The 16,539-nt window shown below is 43.7% G+C and overlaps 1 protein-coding gene across 2 annotated transcripts in view; it reads left to right on the top strand.

Annotated features, from left to right (window-relative positions):
- LOC124043631 (prolyl endopeptidase-like) overlaps positions 1 to 16,539 on the top strand; it is a 66,525-nt gene that overhangs the window by 45,542 nt on the left and 4,444 nt on the right. Inside the window, exons 1-9 of one of the 2 annotated variants that reach the window (XM_046362416.1) lie at positions 3,155 to 3,468; positions 5,991 to 6,065; positions 6,173 to 6,306; positions 7,574 to 7,704; positions 7,986 to 8,195; positions 12,500 to 12,621; positions 13,118 to 13,223; positions 13,893 to 14,084; positions 16,261 to 16,458. In XM_046362416.1, coding sequence (XP_046218372.1) covers positions 3,427 to 3,468; positions 5,991 to 6,065; positions 6,173 to 6,306; positions 7,574 to 7,704; positions 7,986 to 8,195; positions 12,500 to 12,621; positions 13,118 to 13,223; positions 13,893 to 14,084; positions 16,261 to 16,458 — 1,210 coding nt within the window. In that variant the 5' untranslated portion in view covers positions 3,155 to 3,426. Of the gene's footprint in view, positions 1 to 3,154; positions 3,469 to 5,990; positions 6,066 to 6,172; positions 6,307 to 7,573; positions 7,705 to 7,985; positions 8,196 to 12,499; positions 12,622 to 13,117; positions 13,224 to 13,892; positions 14,085 to 16,260; positions 16,459 to 16,539 lie in introns of those variants that run through there. The other variant, XM_046362417.1, reaches the window with a different exon arrangement.

Below are 16,539 nucleotides of genomic sequence, written 5' to 3'. Positions count from 1 at the left end.
ACCTTGGCGTGATCCTGGACAACAAACTGTCGTTCTCAACTAACATCAAGGCGGTGGCCCGTTCCTGTAGGTTCATGCTCTACAACATCCGCAGAGTACGACCCTGCCTCACACAGGAAGCGGCGCAGGTCCTAATCCAGGCACTTGTCATCTCCCGTCTGGATTACTGCAACTCGCTGTTGGCTGGGCTCCTGCCTGTGCCATTAAACCCCTACAACTCATCCAGAACGCCGCAGCCCGTCTAGTGTTCAACCTTCCCAAGTTCTCTCACGTCACCCCGCTCCTCCGCTCTCTCCACTGGCTTCCAGTTGAAGCTCGCATCCGCTACAAGACCATGGTGCTTGCCTACGGAGCTGTGAGGGGAACGGCACCTCAGTACCTCCAGGCTCTGATCAGGCCCTACACCCAAATAAGGGCACTGCGTTCATCCACCTCTGGCCTGCTCGCCTCCCTACCACTGAGGAAGTACAGTTCCCGCTCAGCTCAGTCAAAACTGTTCGCTGCTCTGGCTCCCCAATGGTGGAACAAACTCCCTCACGACGCCAGGACAGCGGAGTCAATCACCACCTTCCGGAGACACCTGAAACCCCACCTCTTTAAGGAATACCTAGGATAGGATAAAGTAATCCTTCTCACCCCCTCCCCCCTTAAAATATTTAGATGCACTATTGTAAAGTGGTTGTTCCACTGGATGTCATAAGGTGAATGCACCAATTTGTAAGTCGCTCTGGATAAGAGCGTCTGCTAAATGACTTAAATGTAAATGTAATAATGACGTCATGGTTTTAGAAGCTTCTGATAGGCTAATTGACATAATTTGAGTCAATTGTAGGTGTACCTGTGGATGTATTTCAAGGCCTACCTTCAAACTCTTTGCCTCTTTGCTTGACATCATGGGAAAATCAAAAGAAATCAGCCAAGACCTCAGAAAATAAATTGTAGACCTCCACAAGTCTGGTTCATCCTTGGGAGCATTTCCCAAACGCCTAAATGTACCACATTCATCTGTACAAACAATAGTACGCAAGTATAAACACCATGGGACCACGCAGCCATCATACCGCTCAGGAAGTAAATGTGTTCTATGTCCTAGAGATTAATGTACTTTGATGCAAAAAGTGTAAATCAATCCCAGAACAGCAGCAAAGGACCTTGTGAAGATGCTGGAGGAAACAGGTACAAAAGCATCTATATCCACAGTAAAATGAGTCCTATATCGACATAACCTAAAAGGCCACTCAGCAAGGAAGAAGCCACTGCTCCAAAACAGCCATAAAAATGCCAGTCTATGGTTTGCAACTGCACATGGGGACAAAGATTGTGCTTTTTGGAGAAATGTCCTCTGGTCTGATGAAACAAAATAGAACTGCTTGGCTACAATGACCACCATTATGTTTCGAGGAAAAAGGGGGAGGCTTGCAAGCCGAAGAACACCATCCCAACCATGAAGCACAGGGGTGGCAGCATCATGTTGTGGGGGGTGCATTGCTGCAAGTGGGAATGGTGCACTTCCTAAAATAGATGGCATCATGAGGGAGGACAATTATGTGGATATATTGAAGCAACATCTCAAGACATCAGGAAGTTAAAGCTTGGTCACAAATGGGTCTTCCAAATGGACAATGACCCCAAGCATACTTCCAAAGTTGTGGCAAAATGGCTTAAGGAGAACAAAGTCAAGGTATTGGAGTGGCCATCACAAAGCCCTGACCTCAATACTATAGAACATTTCTGGGAAGAACTGAAAAAGCAAGGAGCGAGGAGGGCTACAAACCTGACTCAGCTCTAGCTCTGTCAGGAGGAATGAGCCAAAATTCACCCAACTTATTGTGGGAAGCTTGTGGAAGGCTACCCAAAACGTTTGACCCACGTTAAACCATTTTTAAAGGCAATGCTACCAAATACTAAGTGAGTGCATGTAAACTTCTATCCGACTTGGAATGTGATGAAAGAAATAAAAGCTGAAATAAATAATTCTCTCTACTATTATTCTGACATTTCACATTCTTAAAATAAAGTAGTGATCCTAACTGACCCAAGACAGAGAATTTGTACTAGGATTAAATGTCAGGAATTGTGAAAAACAGAGTCTAAATGTATTTGGCTGAGGTGTATGTAAACTTCCGACTTCAACTGTACTGTATTTTACAGTCATCCACTAACACCAAACAAAACCTCCTTTGTTCAGCGTTTTTTGTCATTAATATTTTTCTGAGGGCAGCTCTGTAGTGGTCACTTGCTGGCACAGCCACAAGGCATAACATTTGATTTTAAACCTAACTCTAACCTTAACCCCAACCATACTGCTAAACCTAATGCCTAACCCTAACCTTACATTACAATATAGCCAATGTTGACTTTAGAGCTGAGTTCTGCCTCCAGGACAAGACTCATGACAATAAACGTCAACCTGCTGTTCATACACACTCAGACAGACACAAGACGCCCATCTCAAATCTTCCCTTGTTTTCCTCTTCCATTTATCTGCCTTTCAACGTTACTACTCAAAACAGGGTGTAGTTTTTTCTGCACTTAAAATACCCCCAAACTTCAGACAAATAAATAAACAAATACAGGGAGAAAATGAGACTATGACGTAGATTTCCTGTAGAATTGATATGCCAGGGCTGCGCAACTAAAAGGCTTCTATGAAATGGTGTGCTCATCTGTGTAATGTCATGTAGTCCAAAAAAAACGAAAAGGTGATGGCATCTCCCCAAAACATAGCAACAACTTTAAAATAAATAAGGGCACCGTAATCATTGACAGTACCTTGCCCTGACCTGCCTGAATCGTGATTACATCACATCCTGTTGGGAGCAGGACAGACCTCAGCAAGACAGACCTGTCACAGATAAACAATGACTCATGCTGCGTTTGGAACTAGGAAACTCAGAAATTTGCTAAATGGTTGTAGTTATACACGTGCAGCGCTCAACCGATTTACAAGTAGGATATTTCTGAGTTTCCTAGTTCCGACTAGCACTTGAACGCGGCATTAGTTATAACAAATCTTTGCCCATGTCAGTTTGTGAAACCCGGTAGTCACTAGTTAACACAGCCACAACGTCATAAACCCCGCCTATTTCTGCAAATGATCTTCAGAAAATCCCATTTTAAACCTAATCCTGATCCAAACCGCAGTGCTAACCTTATGCCTATACTTAAATTAGGACCAAAAAAATCAAGTGTCTGTTTTCATGATTTTTTTTAACGATAAGAGACCATGTTGACCTTGTGGCTGTGGTAACTAGTGAACCGTCATAACAATAGAGGGGAACATGATTTCACTTTCACTTCGGGCATCCTGTCACTGAGTCACGCAGCGTGTGGAGTAGTGGTACGGACAGACAGGCGGACAGACAAAGAAAGTAAAACAGACGGACGGCTTTGAAGAGACATAAGAACACATTTAAACACTGCGCCATGGTATTTAAGTACCCGGCAGCTCGGAGAGATGAGAGTAAGGTCGGTGTCAAATTCCAACAGCGCTTTCAAACTTCCAACCTCTTCTCGCCCATTCTTAAAGTGGTAGGCGCCGCGCACAAGAAGGAAGAGATTGCAGGATGAGAGAGCAAAAAAGAGCAGGCCCTCACTGCCTGCAAAACCAGTGTGGCTGAGCTGAGTAACCCTGAAAAAAATGTCAAATTATGGCGTTTATTTTTATACTGCTTTTATACAGGGGAAATGTCATGATGTCAAGCTAGAATCATAATTTGGAACAATAACAAAGCCTGTGTTTTGGTAAAAAGCGGAGGGATGGGCCTGGAGAAATCTAACCACAATAATTCATAGACCGGTATGGATGCAGGACTGACCATCCATCACAAAACAAATATTGTTTCAACTATGTTTTGAGGCTATACAGTGTTTGTTTATATGTACATTGTTTACTAACATTGGAGTAAAATGATCTTGTATTTGGAGTTTTGATGGTGTACCACAGTTGAACTAAGCTCATGAGGCATTTATAAGTTATATTCTTCAAGAATCCATGGACACTGCTCAAAAAATAAAAAAATAAATAAAGGGAACACTTAAACAACACAATGTAACTCCAAGTCAATCACACCTGTGAAATCAAACTGTCCACTTAGGAAGCAACAATGATTGACAATACATTTCACATGCTGTTGTGCAAATGGAATAGACAATAGGTGGAAATTATAGGCATTTAGCAAGACACCCCCAATAAAGGAGTGGTTCTGCAGGTGGGGACCACAGACCACTTCTCAGTTCCTATGCTTCCTGGCTGATGTTTTGGTCACTTTTGAATGCTGGCGGTGCTTTCACTCTAGTGGTAGCATGAGACGGAGTCTACAACCCACACAAGTGGCTCAGGTAGTACAGCTCATCCAGGATGGCACATCAATGCGAGCTGTGGCAAGAAGGTTTGCTGTGTCTGTCGGCGTAGTGTCCAGAGCATGGAGGCTCTACCAGGAGACAGGCCAGTACATCAGGAGACGTGGAGGAGGCCGTAGGAGGGCAACAGAGCAGCAGGACCGCTACCTCCGCCTTTGTGCAAGGAGGAGCAGGAGGAGCACTGCCAGAGCCCTGCAAAATGATCTCCAGCAGGCCACAAATGTGCATGTGTCTGCTCAAAAGGTCAGAAACAGACTCCATGAAGGTGGTATGAGGACCCGACGTCCACAGGTGGGGGTTGTGCTTACAGCCCAACACCGTGCAGGACGTTTGGCATTTGCCAGAGAACACCAAGATTGGCAAATTCGCCACTGGCGCCCTGTGCTCTTCACAGATGAAAGCAGGTTCACACTGAGCACATGTGACAGACGTGACAGTCTGGAGACGCCGTGGAAAACGTTCTGCTGCTTGCAACATCCTCCAGCATGACCGGTTTGGCGGTGGGTCAGTCATGGTGTGGTGTGGCATTTCTTTGGGCAGTCGCACAGCCCTTCATGTGCTCGCCAGAGGTAGCCTGACTGCCATTAGGTACCGAGATGAGATCACCCCTTGTGAGACCATATGCTGTTGTGGTTGGCCCTGGGTTCCTCCTAATGCAAGACAATGCTAGACCTCATGTGGCTGGAGTGTTTCAGCAGTTCCTGCAAGAGGAAGGCATTGATGCTATGGACTGGCCCGTCCGTTCCCCAGACCTGAATCCAATTGAGCACATCTGGGACATCATGTCTCGCTCCATCCACCATCGCGATGTTGCACCACAGACTGTCCAGGAGTTGGCGGATGCTTTAGTCCAGGTCTGGGAGGAGATCCCTCAGGAGACCATCCGCCACCTCAGGAGCATGTCCAGGCGTTGTAGAGAGGTCATACATGCACGTGGAGGCCACACACACTACTGAGCCTCATTTTGACTTGTTTTAAGGCCATTACATCAAAGTTGGATCAGCCTGTAGTGTGGTTTTCCACTTTAATTTTGAGTGTGACTCCAAATCCAGACCTCCATGGGTTGATAAATTTGATTTCCATTGATAATTTTTGTGTGATTTTGTTGTCAGCATATTCAACTATGTAAAGAAAAAGGTATTTAATAAGAATATTTCATTCATTCAGATCTAGGATGTGTTATTTTAGTGTTCCCTTTATTTTTTGAGAAGTGTATATATATATATATATATATATATATATTTTATTTTATTTAAATGTAGTAACTAAGGATTCTAGCTTCAATGTAATAAAATAACCAGTGAGATACTGTTCCTGCTGCGGGCTCTTCCGAAGGCCTGAAGTTCTGAGGAACTGTTGCATTAATTTTGTCTTTAGCCAGAGGTATGTACACTATGCTATAGGCCATAAATCAGTCAGTTGTGTTGTTATTACGTTATCTTTTTTTAATTGGAAATTGCCACACCATACCCCATTAAATGTAACATAAGATGATTTACTGACATTCATTCTATGCGACTCTGCTGGACAGGTGCGGTAGTGATTCATCCTTTTCAAACATTGTGTGCAACGTAAGTGTGTTTTTTAGTGTGTATTGCAATACTTAAGTGTTGTTTTTAATCCTGTAGGTGGATGACTACCATGGGGTTAAGATATATGACCCTTATGCCTGGTTGGAAGATCCTGACAGTGACGAAACAAAGGTGATTGTGATGGAAAATACACAATAACGAGGGATGAATTGCAACATTATAGTTATAACCTGTTCCTGAACTCTGACGTGTGTGTGCGTGTGCATGTGTTTGCCCAGGCCTTTGTGGAGGAGCAGAATAAGCTGACCATGCCATTCCTGGAGCAGTGTGCGGTCAGGCCTCAGTTTCACCAGCGGCTAACTGAGCTCTATGACTACCCCAAATACAGCTGCCCCTACAAGAGAGGAAACAGGTAGGAACTAAAATACAGCTGCTCCTATAAGCGAGGAAACAGGTAGGAACTAAAATACAGTTGCCCCTTTTAGCAAGGAAACAGGTAGGAACTAAAATACAGTTGCCCCTTTTAGCGAGGAAACAGGTAGGAACTAAAATACCGCTGTCCCTACAAGAGAGGAAACATGTTAACTAAAATACAGCTGCCCTTACAAGAGAGGAAACATGTTAACTAAAATACCGCTGCCCTTACAAGAGAGGAAACATGTTAACTAAAATACAGCTGCCCCTACAAGAGAGGAAACATGTTAACTAAAATACAGCTGCCCCTACAAGAGAGGAAACATGTTAACTAAAATACAGCTGCCCTTACAAGAGAGGAAACATGTTAACTAAAATACCGCTGCCCTTACAAGAGAGGAAACATGTTAACTAAAATACAGCTGCCCCTACAAGAGAGGAAACATGTTAACTAAAATACAGCTGCCCCTACAAGAGAGGAAACATGTTAACTAAAATACAGCTGCCCCTACAAGAGAGGAAACATGTTAACTAAAATACAGCTGCCCCTACAAGAGAGGAAACATGTTAACTAAAATACAGCTGCCCCTACAAGAGAGGAAACATGTTAACTAAAATACAGCTGCCCCTACAAGAGAGGAAACATGTTAACTAAAATACAGCTGCCCCTACAAGAGAGGAAACATGTTAACTAAAATACAGCTGCCCTTACAAGAGAGGAAACATGTTAACTAAAATACAGCTGCCCTTACAAGAGAGGAAACATGTTAACTAAAATACAGCTGCCCTTACAAGAGAGGAAACATGTTAACTAAAATACAGCTGCCCTTACAAGAGAGGAAACATGTTAACTAAAATACAGCTGCCCTTACAAGAGAGGAAACATGTTAACTAAAATACAGCTGCCCCTACAAGAGAGGAAACATGCTAACTAAAATACAGCTGCCCTTACAAGAGAGGAAACATGTTAACTAAAATACAGCTGCCCCTACAAGAACAGGTTAGGAATCAGTTGATGAGCTGAATCAATAGATTCAGTGCTGGAGCAAAAGCCTGATTACTGTTGTTTCTGTTTCCCAAGAAAATTCACAAAATTGAGGGCAAAAGAGGTAACTACTTAATAACTGCAGGTAGATACTGCCATTATTATATGTCACATACAGGTTATTCCACTGGTTGGGTTGTTATACACTGTATAAAGAGTACATATGTGTGTCTGATGCTCTCCATGACGTAACCGGTGTTACTGTGTGTTTCCTCTGTAGGTATTTCTACTTCCATAACCTGGGCCTGCAGAACCAGGATGCACTCTATGTGCAGGACTCTCTGGATGGACCAGCCACAGTCTTCTTTGACCCAAACACACTGTCTGAGGATGGGACTGTAGCCTTGAAGAGTGAGCTCCTGGTTACTGTAATACACACAAACACACCGTAACTTTGTCTGTCTCAACCTGAGCCCTCACAACTCCCCCCCCCCCACCCCTCTCTTGTCAAGCCATGTACATTCTTCCTTTGTTATTAGATTTGATTGCTGTGACAAAGGGGGAGTACCTTGCTAAAACATAAAAACATCAATGATAGGACTACATTATACACTTGAATATTACACATAATGTCATGTCTATTCTTCCTCTATCCTTGCCTCTCTCATCTTCCCCTTCCTCTCCTCTTCTAGTGGGGCGCCTATCGGAGGAGTGCGAGTACTTTGCGTACGGCCTGAGCTCCAGCGGCTCCGACTGGGTGACGGTGCACTTCCTGAAGGCTGATGACCTCACGAAGCTGCCTGATGTCCTGGACAGGGTGAAGTTCAGCTGCCTGGCCTGGACCCACGATGCCCGCGGAGTGTTTTATAACTGCTACCCCCGGCAGGACGGCAAGGCTGATGGTGAGACAGGCACGCAAACATACACAAACACATGTATATGTTATCTACTGTATACAGCACAAAATAGTGTTCAAGTGCACAGATACATTGAAACACACACACACACACCTATTGTAAAAGTATGTACGTACACAAGCGAATATACATGCACAGTGCATGTGGGTGGAGGGCAGAAATACTCGGTATTCATGTCATAAGAAGGAATTCCCCTCAACCACTCTCACAAATTGGGAAAAACAAACATTCTTTCCCGTCATTGTAAAAAAACGTTTTTTTTGTAGTTGATGTTGAGATATATAGAAATATCAAAACATGCCGAAAAGCTGCCGTGTTGTTCAATGTACATGTAACCAGGTCAATACTTCTACATAGGGAAATAGAGCCTGTGAGAAGAGCCCTGTGGCTTCAGACTATTCGGTATGGGAGAGTGGGAAATTGTGGTGACTCAGTGTCCAAGTAGGGTACATGTAGCTAATGTACAGGGCCTTTGGAAAGTATTCAGACCGCTTGACCTTTTCCGCATTTTGTTACATTACAGCCTTATTCTAAAAATGGATTAAAAACAAAAAAACAGAAATAACTTGTTTATTCCAAATCTTTGCTATGGGACTCGAAATTGAGCTCAGGTGGATCCTGTTTCCATTGATCAACCTTTTTTTACATTCATTTTTTATTTCACCTTTATTTAACTACGCAAGTCAGTTAAGAACAAATTCTTATTTACAATGACAGCCTAGGAACAGTGTGTTAACTGCTTTGGGGGGCAGAACGACAGATTTTTACCTTGTCAGCTCAGGGATTCGATCTAGCAACCTTTTGGTTACTGGCCCAATGCTCTAACCACTAGGCTACCTGCCGCCCCTTGAGACTTTTCTACAACTTGATTGGAATTCACCTGTGGTAAATTAAATTGATTGGAAATTATTTGGAAAGGCCCACACCTGTCTATATAAGGTCCCACAGTTAACAGTGCCTGTCAGAGCAAAAACCAAGCCATGAGGTCGAAGGAATTGTGAGACAGGATTGTGTCTAGGCACAGATCTGGGGAAGGGTACCAAAACATTTCTGCAGCATTGAAGGTCCCCAAGAACACAGTGGCCTCCATCATTCTTAAAATGGTATAAGTTTGAAACCACTAAAACTATTCCTTGAGCTGGCCGCCCCAGTCAAACTGAGCAATCGGGGGAGAAGGGCTACTGGTCAGGGAGGTGAGTTAATCTGAAAACTTATGCAAATGTAATATTATTATTATTATTTTTTTGTTAAAATGGATAAAAACAATGTTTATCTTTTTCATTATGAGGTATTGTGTGTAGACTGAGAGAGAAAAAACGATTGTAATGTAACAAAATATGGAAAAGTCAAGGGGTCTGAATACTTTCTGAAGGCACTGCATGTGTTTGGAAAACCTTTAATCACAGATACGAAATTTACAGTTATTCGTTTAGTATAGTGTTTTTTAACTCCACTCACTTTTTTAACCACTCACTCACTGACGTGGCTAACATTAGTTAGCGCCATCACGAAAAGGGGCATGAGGGAAGCCGTACAATAGTATGTTTTTCTAAGGTGAGAACGCTTGGGAGCAGGCAATGTTGAAAATGTCATCTTTAGACAGGTTGTACTTTTCTTAAATGTAGTTTTGTAAATAACTGTCAAGTTTTTGCTGTGAGCCATTGGGGTTTCCCCACAGGCGGGCGGGGCCAAAACGTTGTATTTAATACCGACTGGGAGAATAGAAAACGAGAAAGAGGAAGTGTAGACAATCTTCTAAATGATAATGTCTCGTAACACATTTTCTCCCCCATGCCTAGAACGTAAAATAACGCTGTTTCCAAATATCTCTCTCAGTGTGTTTCCACCAATCATCAATCACCCCTGATCAGTGTTACCTTAACCCGATATAGCAGGCGTAAAATAAATGCCTGAGCGGAGTTCCCACTAGGGCTGTTAAAGTGACCATATTACCGCCACACCGGCGGTCATGAGTCATGACGGCAGTTAAATGCCACGTGGCCGTTCAGCCACGGTAATTAGGCTTCTCCAATCTCTGATGCTACCGATGGTCATTAGTAGCCTACCAAACTTGCTAACTGCCCGGTACTCAGCACTCTATTGTAGCTCTAATCCAGGCCTGGGCAACTCCAGTCCTCTGGGGCCTGTTGGTGTCACACTGTTCCCCCATCATCCCTAGCAAACACAGCTGATTTAAACTGAAGATCATGGTTAGTTGATTATTGGAGTCAGGTGTGTTAGCTGGGGCAAAAGCGTGACACCAATCTGGCCCCGAGGACTGGAGTTGCCCAGGCCTGTTCTTATCCCTCTGACATCAATGCAAATGTAATTGAACATTTCATGAGCTCATGTTACGCAACATGGCTGGCATGAAAATGAACCATTAACCATTATTATTCTTTCCATGCCCCTGACAGGTTCATGATAATGGTCCATTCTAAATCTAGTAATATCACACATATATTATTTAGTATACGTAAAGATAACATTAAATGAAGAATAGTCTTGATGGGTGACAATATCAGCCTGTCACTTGTGAATGATGCACAGCTTGTGCATTAAGGCATTGTGCATTAATAAGGCATGAAACAGCTCAACTTCTTTTTTGTGTGCAAATAAACTCAAGCTTACGGACAATGTCAAATGTGATATAGCGAAGCACCTCAGTGAGTTGGGTGTACAATTACGCAGGTACTTTTCCAAAACGGATGACACAAACAACTGGTTTCGTTATCCCTTCCATGCCCTGCCTCCAGTCCACTTACCGATATCTGAACAAGAGAGCCTCATCCAAATTGCAACTAGCGGTTCTGTGATAATGTTATTTAATCAGAAGCCACTGCCAGATTTCTGGATTGGGCTGCGCTCAGAATATCCTGCCTTGGCAAATCGCGCTGTTAAGACACTGATGCCCTTTGCAACCACGTAACTATGTGAGAGTGGATTCTCGGCCCTCACTAGCATGAAAACTAAATACAGGCACAGACTGTGTGTGAAAAATGATTTAAGAATGAGACTCTCTCCAATACATCCCAACGTTGCAGAGTTATGTGCATCTTTTCAAGCACACCCGTCTCATTAACCTGTGGTGAGTTATTCACAATTTTCGATGAACAAATAAGGTTTTATATGTAAGATGGTTAAATGAAGAGCATGGGTCCTTCTGTAGCTCAGTTGGTAGAGCATGGCGCTTGTAACGCCAGGGTAGTGGGTTCGATCCCCGGGACCACCCATACGTAGAATGTATGCACACATGACTGTAAGTCGCTTTGGATAAAAGCGTCTGCTAAATGGCATATATTATTATTATATATTAAAATTATTGCTCATTATTTTATTATTTGTGCCCTGGTCCTGTAAGAGCTCTTTGTCACTTCCCAGGAGCCAGGTTGTGACAAAAACTCACACTCATTCTTATGTTTATTAAATGTATCGTATAGAGTGGTGCTAGAGGGGATACGCCACTGGAAGTTGAATGTTTGAAGGGGTACGGGACTATAAAAAGTTTGGGAACCACTGGCTGTATTACATTTATTTATTAGACTTTTTAAAAATGTAGATGTTCCAAAGATCTGCATTAGTGGCTTATAGGTTATGTTAGGAAGCAAGGAGATGCTAACATGTTTATGCTAATTATTATTATTTATATTTTTTTAGCCCTTTTTTTCTCCCCAATTTCATGGTATCCAATTGGTAGTTACAGTCTTGTCTCATCACTGCAACTCCGGTACAGACTCGGGAGAGGCGAAGGTCGAGAGCCATGCATCCTCCGAAACACAACCCAACCTAGCCACACTGCACATCCAACCCGGAAGCCAGCCGCACCAATGTGTCGGAGAAAACACTGTACACCTGGCGACCTGATCAGCGTGCACTGCGCCCGGCCCGACACAGGAGTCGGGCCGGTAGTGCGCGATGAGACAAAGATATCCCTGCCAGCCTAACCCGGACGACACTGGGCCAATTGTGCGCCGCCCAGCCACAGCCGTCTGCGACAGAGCCTGGGCTCGAACCCAGAATCTCTGGTGGCACAGCTAGCACTGCGATGCAGACCACTGGGCCTTAGACCACTGCGCCACCCGGGAGGCCCTGTGTTTATGCTAATTAACGGTCAATCACCGGCTGACAAAATTACATGACCACCACAGCCCTAGTTCCCACATCCAGTTTTCAGCAGAAAAGGAAGCTAGGTTGAATTGGCTGTATCCCTGAAAACCGCATGCATTCAGTTGATGCAACTCCGCTAAAGGTGCTGTTACCCAATCAGCTTTCTGCATTTCTCCACACAGGCACAGAGACTACATCCAACCTCAACCAGAAACTCTACTACCATGTGATTGGCACCAACCAATCAGAGGACATCCTGGTGGCTGAGTTCCCTGACAATCCAAAATGGCACAGTGGAGTAACGGTGTGCTTAGAAGAGCAAATGTTTTTTTCATTCCATTTCCTACCTGTTGTACACCACATTCTCCATGTAAATCTACTGCTGTCACTCTCATTTCCCTCACTTTTGTCTCCCTCCTCCACCTTGTTTGCCTCTCTTTCTCAATCCCGGATCCGTCTTCTCTTTCTATCATTTGATCTCAGTTTGTAAGTAAACACTCGCTTTTCTCTCTCTCTCTCTCTCTCTCTCTCTCTCTCTCTCTCTCTCTCTCTCTCTCTCTCTCTCTCTCTCTCTGTCTGTCTGTCTGTCTGTCTGTCTGTCTGTCTGTCTGTCTGTCTGTCTGTCTGTCTGTCTGTCTGTCTGTCTGTCTGTCTGTCTGTCTGTCTGTCTGTCTGTCTGTCTGTCTGTCTGTCTGTCTGTCTGTCTGTCTGTCTGTCTGTCTGTCTGTCTGTCTGTCTCTGTCTCTGTCTCTGTCTCTGTCTCTGTCTCTGTCTCTGTCTCTGTCTCTCTCTCTCTCTAGGTGTCAGATGACGGCAGGATAGCAGTGCTGGACATCACAGAGGGCTGTGAGCCAGTCAACCAGCTGTGGTACTGTGACCTGCAGAAGCTGCCCAATGGCATCACAGGTCTGTCCCTATCGTCTTATTCAGACAATGTTCTTATTGTCCTGTACAGATGCGGTCCAATATTTTCGCTCCCTTGCATGATTCACTTTTTCTTCTAAAATGTGTTGAAATTAAAACAACTTTTGGTATATGGGTTTACGACTGCACAGGACCAAGAGAAGCGGACATTTTGGTTTTTCAAATGGCCTGGACGAAATGATTCAAAATGTAAATGAATTTGATTCTAGTTTACTGGTGATTTCTCTCTAACCACATTCTGCTCCATTGTATATTGCAAGTGTGCCAATATATATTGAACAAAAATATAAACGCAACATGCAACAATTTCTAATCTATGGATTAGCCATGAGTGGGCTTGGGAAGGCATAGGTCCACCACTTGGGAGCCAGGCCTACCCACAGGGGAGCCATGCCCAGCCAATCAGAATGAGTTTTTCCCCACAAAAGGGCTTTATTGCAGACAGAAATATTCAGCACTACCCCACCCCCAATAAAATGCTCACTAACAGGGATGGAAACTAATTTGTGCCCAAAATTTGAGAGAAATAAGCTTTTTGTCCGTATGGAGCATTTCTGGGCTCTTATTTCAGCTCATGAAACATGGGACCAACAATTAACCTGTTGTGTTTATAATATTTAGTTCAGTATTTGACTGCACCTGTACCTATAGGCCTGCTGCCTTGGGTAAAGCTGGTGGCTAACTTTGAGGCGCAGTACTCCTACATCACCAACGAGGGCAGTGTGTTCACCTTCCGCACCAACCTGGACGCCCCTCGTTACTGCCTGATCAACATTGACCTGGAGAAACCAGACAAGGACCACTGGAGGACCCTCCTACCCCAGCATGACAAGGACGTCCTGGGTAAGAGAACTTGAGCAGTGGTCTTAAACCCTCCCTCCGTTCTGAAGAGCTACAGGGTGTGCAGGATTTTGTTCCATTTGTATTTCATATTCCTTTGACTATTAGATGTTCTTATAGGCACTTTACTATTGCCAGCCAAATCTCGGGAGTTGATAGGCTTGATGTCATAAACAGCACTGTGCTTCAAGCATTGCTAAGAGCTGCTGTCAAACGCAGTAGTGTGCATAGTTTGAATTCATGCTTACGAGCCTGCTGCTACCTACCACCGCTCAGACAGACTGCAATATCAAATCATAGACTTAATTATAATAAACACAAAAAATATGAGCCTTAGGTCATTAATATAGTCAAATCCGGAAACTATAATTTTAAAAACAAAACGTTTATTCTTTCAGTGAAATACGGAACCATTCCGTATTTTGTCAAACGGGTGGGAACCCTAAGACTAAATATTGCTGTTACATTGCACAACCTTCAATGTTATGTCATAATTATGTAAGATTATGGCAAATTAATTACGGTCTTTGTTAGGACAGAGTTCGCAATGAGCCAGGCGGCCCAAACTGTTGCATCTACCCTGACTCTATTTGCACTGAAACGCAAGAGAAGTGACACAATTTTCCTAGTAGATTTAAAGAAATATACTTGTGTGTATTGATTTTAAGAAAGGCATTGATGTTTATGGTTAGGTACATTTGTGCAACGAATATGCTTTTGTCCCCGAATGCGCTTTTGTTAAATCATCCCCCGTTCGGCGAAGTTCAAACAGGCACAGCATTGATTATATGCAACGCAGGACAAGCTAGTTAAACTATTTATATCATCAACCATGTGTAGTTAACTAGCGATTATGTGAAGATTGTTTGTTTTTTTATAAGATAAGTTTAATGCTAGCTAGCAACTTACCTTGGCTCCTAGCTGCCCTCGCGTACCAGGTGGTCAGCCTGCCACACAGTCTCCTCGTGGATTGCAATGTAATCGTCCATAATCGGTGTCCAAAAAGGCCGATTAACGATTGTTATGAAAACTTGAAATCGGCCCTAATTAATCGGCCATGATGATTAATCGGTCGACCTCTACTAGAATGTCCAGTGTAGTTACTGTATCTTAGACAAAGTCCACTTGAGGTGAAAGGAGTCAGAGTTTGTGTTCCATGCTGTACAGAAGCAGACTGCCATCTGTTGGACAATAGAAAAAACAGCAGTGTACTTTAACGTTGAAAAATTAGCATACATGATAAACTAATTGAGCAGCGTAACAGATTGACTACAGTTAGTCAAGTGACAGTCCAGTACAGCATTGGTGTCCAAAGACCCATAAAAGAATGCACAACTCGTGCATTAACACGAATGGGGTATGGCAGCCGATGACCTTACAGAGTTCCACTTCTTCCAGCAAAAAAACAAGAAACTGCAGCTGCTGTGGTGCTAAGGAACAAAAACACTGGACACTGGAAAATGGGAAAAACATTGCTTGGTCTGATGAATCCCGGTTCATGTTGTTTCCCGCTGATGGGGGGACTAGGGTATGGAGAAAACCACGAGTACATGTGTCCATCATGCTGCGTGTCAACATTGCAGGCTGGTGGTGGTGATGGTGCGGGGTGTGATTTCATGGCACACCTTGGTTCCCTTGATAAAAGTGGAGCAACGTTTGCATGCCACGGGATATCTGAACATCATTACCAATCAGGTGCATCCCTTCATGGCAGCAGTGTATCCATCTGCAGGATAATGCCCCATGCCACAAGGCTAGGATTATCCAGAAATGGTTCCAAGAACATTACAGTAAATTCAGCTTACTGCAGTGGCCTGCCCAGTCACCAGATCTCAATCCAATTGAGCATCTGTGGGATGAGATGGAGCGAACTATTCAGAGTAGAGGTCCACTCCCAGCCAACTTGACACAACTGTAGGAAGCATTGGAAACAACATGGGCCAGTGTCCCTGTGGAATGCTTTCGACGAATCGAGGCTGTTCTGAGGACAAATGGGGGTGCAACTCAATATTAGGAAGGTGTTCCTAATGTTTTGTACACTCAGTGTATATGCCAGGTTGTTGGTGCATTATGCTTTTATAATGCTTCAAGTTTTTAAACAGAAATAAATGACCTGCTGATATGCTCATAAAGAAACCATTTAGCCTACATTGTGAGCATTTTTTCTGCGTTCCTATAGGCTCTGTGGCCTGTGTGAACCAGCACCACCTGCTGGTCAACTATGTCCATGACGTGAAGGACATCCTGCAGTTGTATGAGCTGACCACTGGTGGTCTGGTCAGAGATCTGCCTCTGGACGTGGGCACTGTGGTGGGTCTCAGCTGTAAGAAGAAACACTCTGACTTCTTCTACAAGTTCACCTCCTTCACCACGCCAGGTACTGTACTGTCTCGCAGGGGATACTCAACTTATTCAGCGTTAGATATATGAAAAGGATGTGTCATTTATTGGGACTAAC

The sequence above is a fragment of the Oncorhynchus gorbuscha genome, linkage group LG09 (genome assembly GCF_021184085.1).
Source record: "Oncorhynchus gorbuscha isolate QuinsamMale2020 ecotype Even-year linkage group LG09, OgorEven_v1.0, whole genome shotgun sequence".
Lineage (NCBI taxonomy): Eukaryota > Metazoa > Chordata > Actinopteri > Salmoniformes > Salmonidae > Oncorhynchus > Oncorhynchus gorbuscha.
Note: the sequence above shows the minus strand (reverse complement) of the source record. Positions and strands in the feature narration are given on the sequence as shown.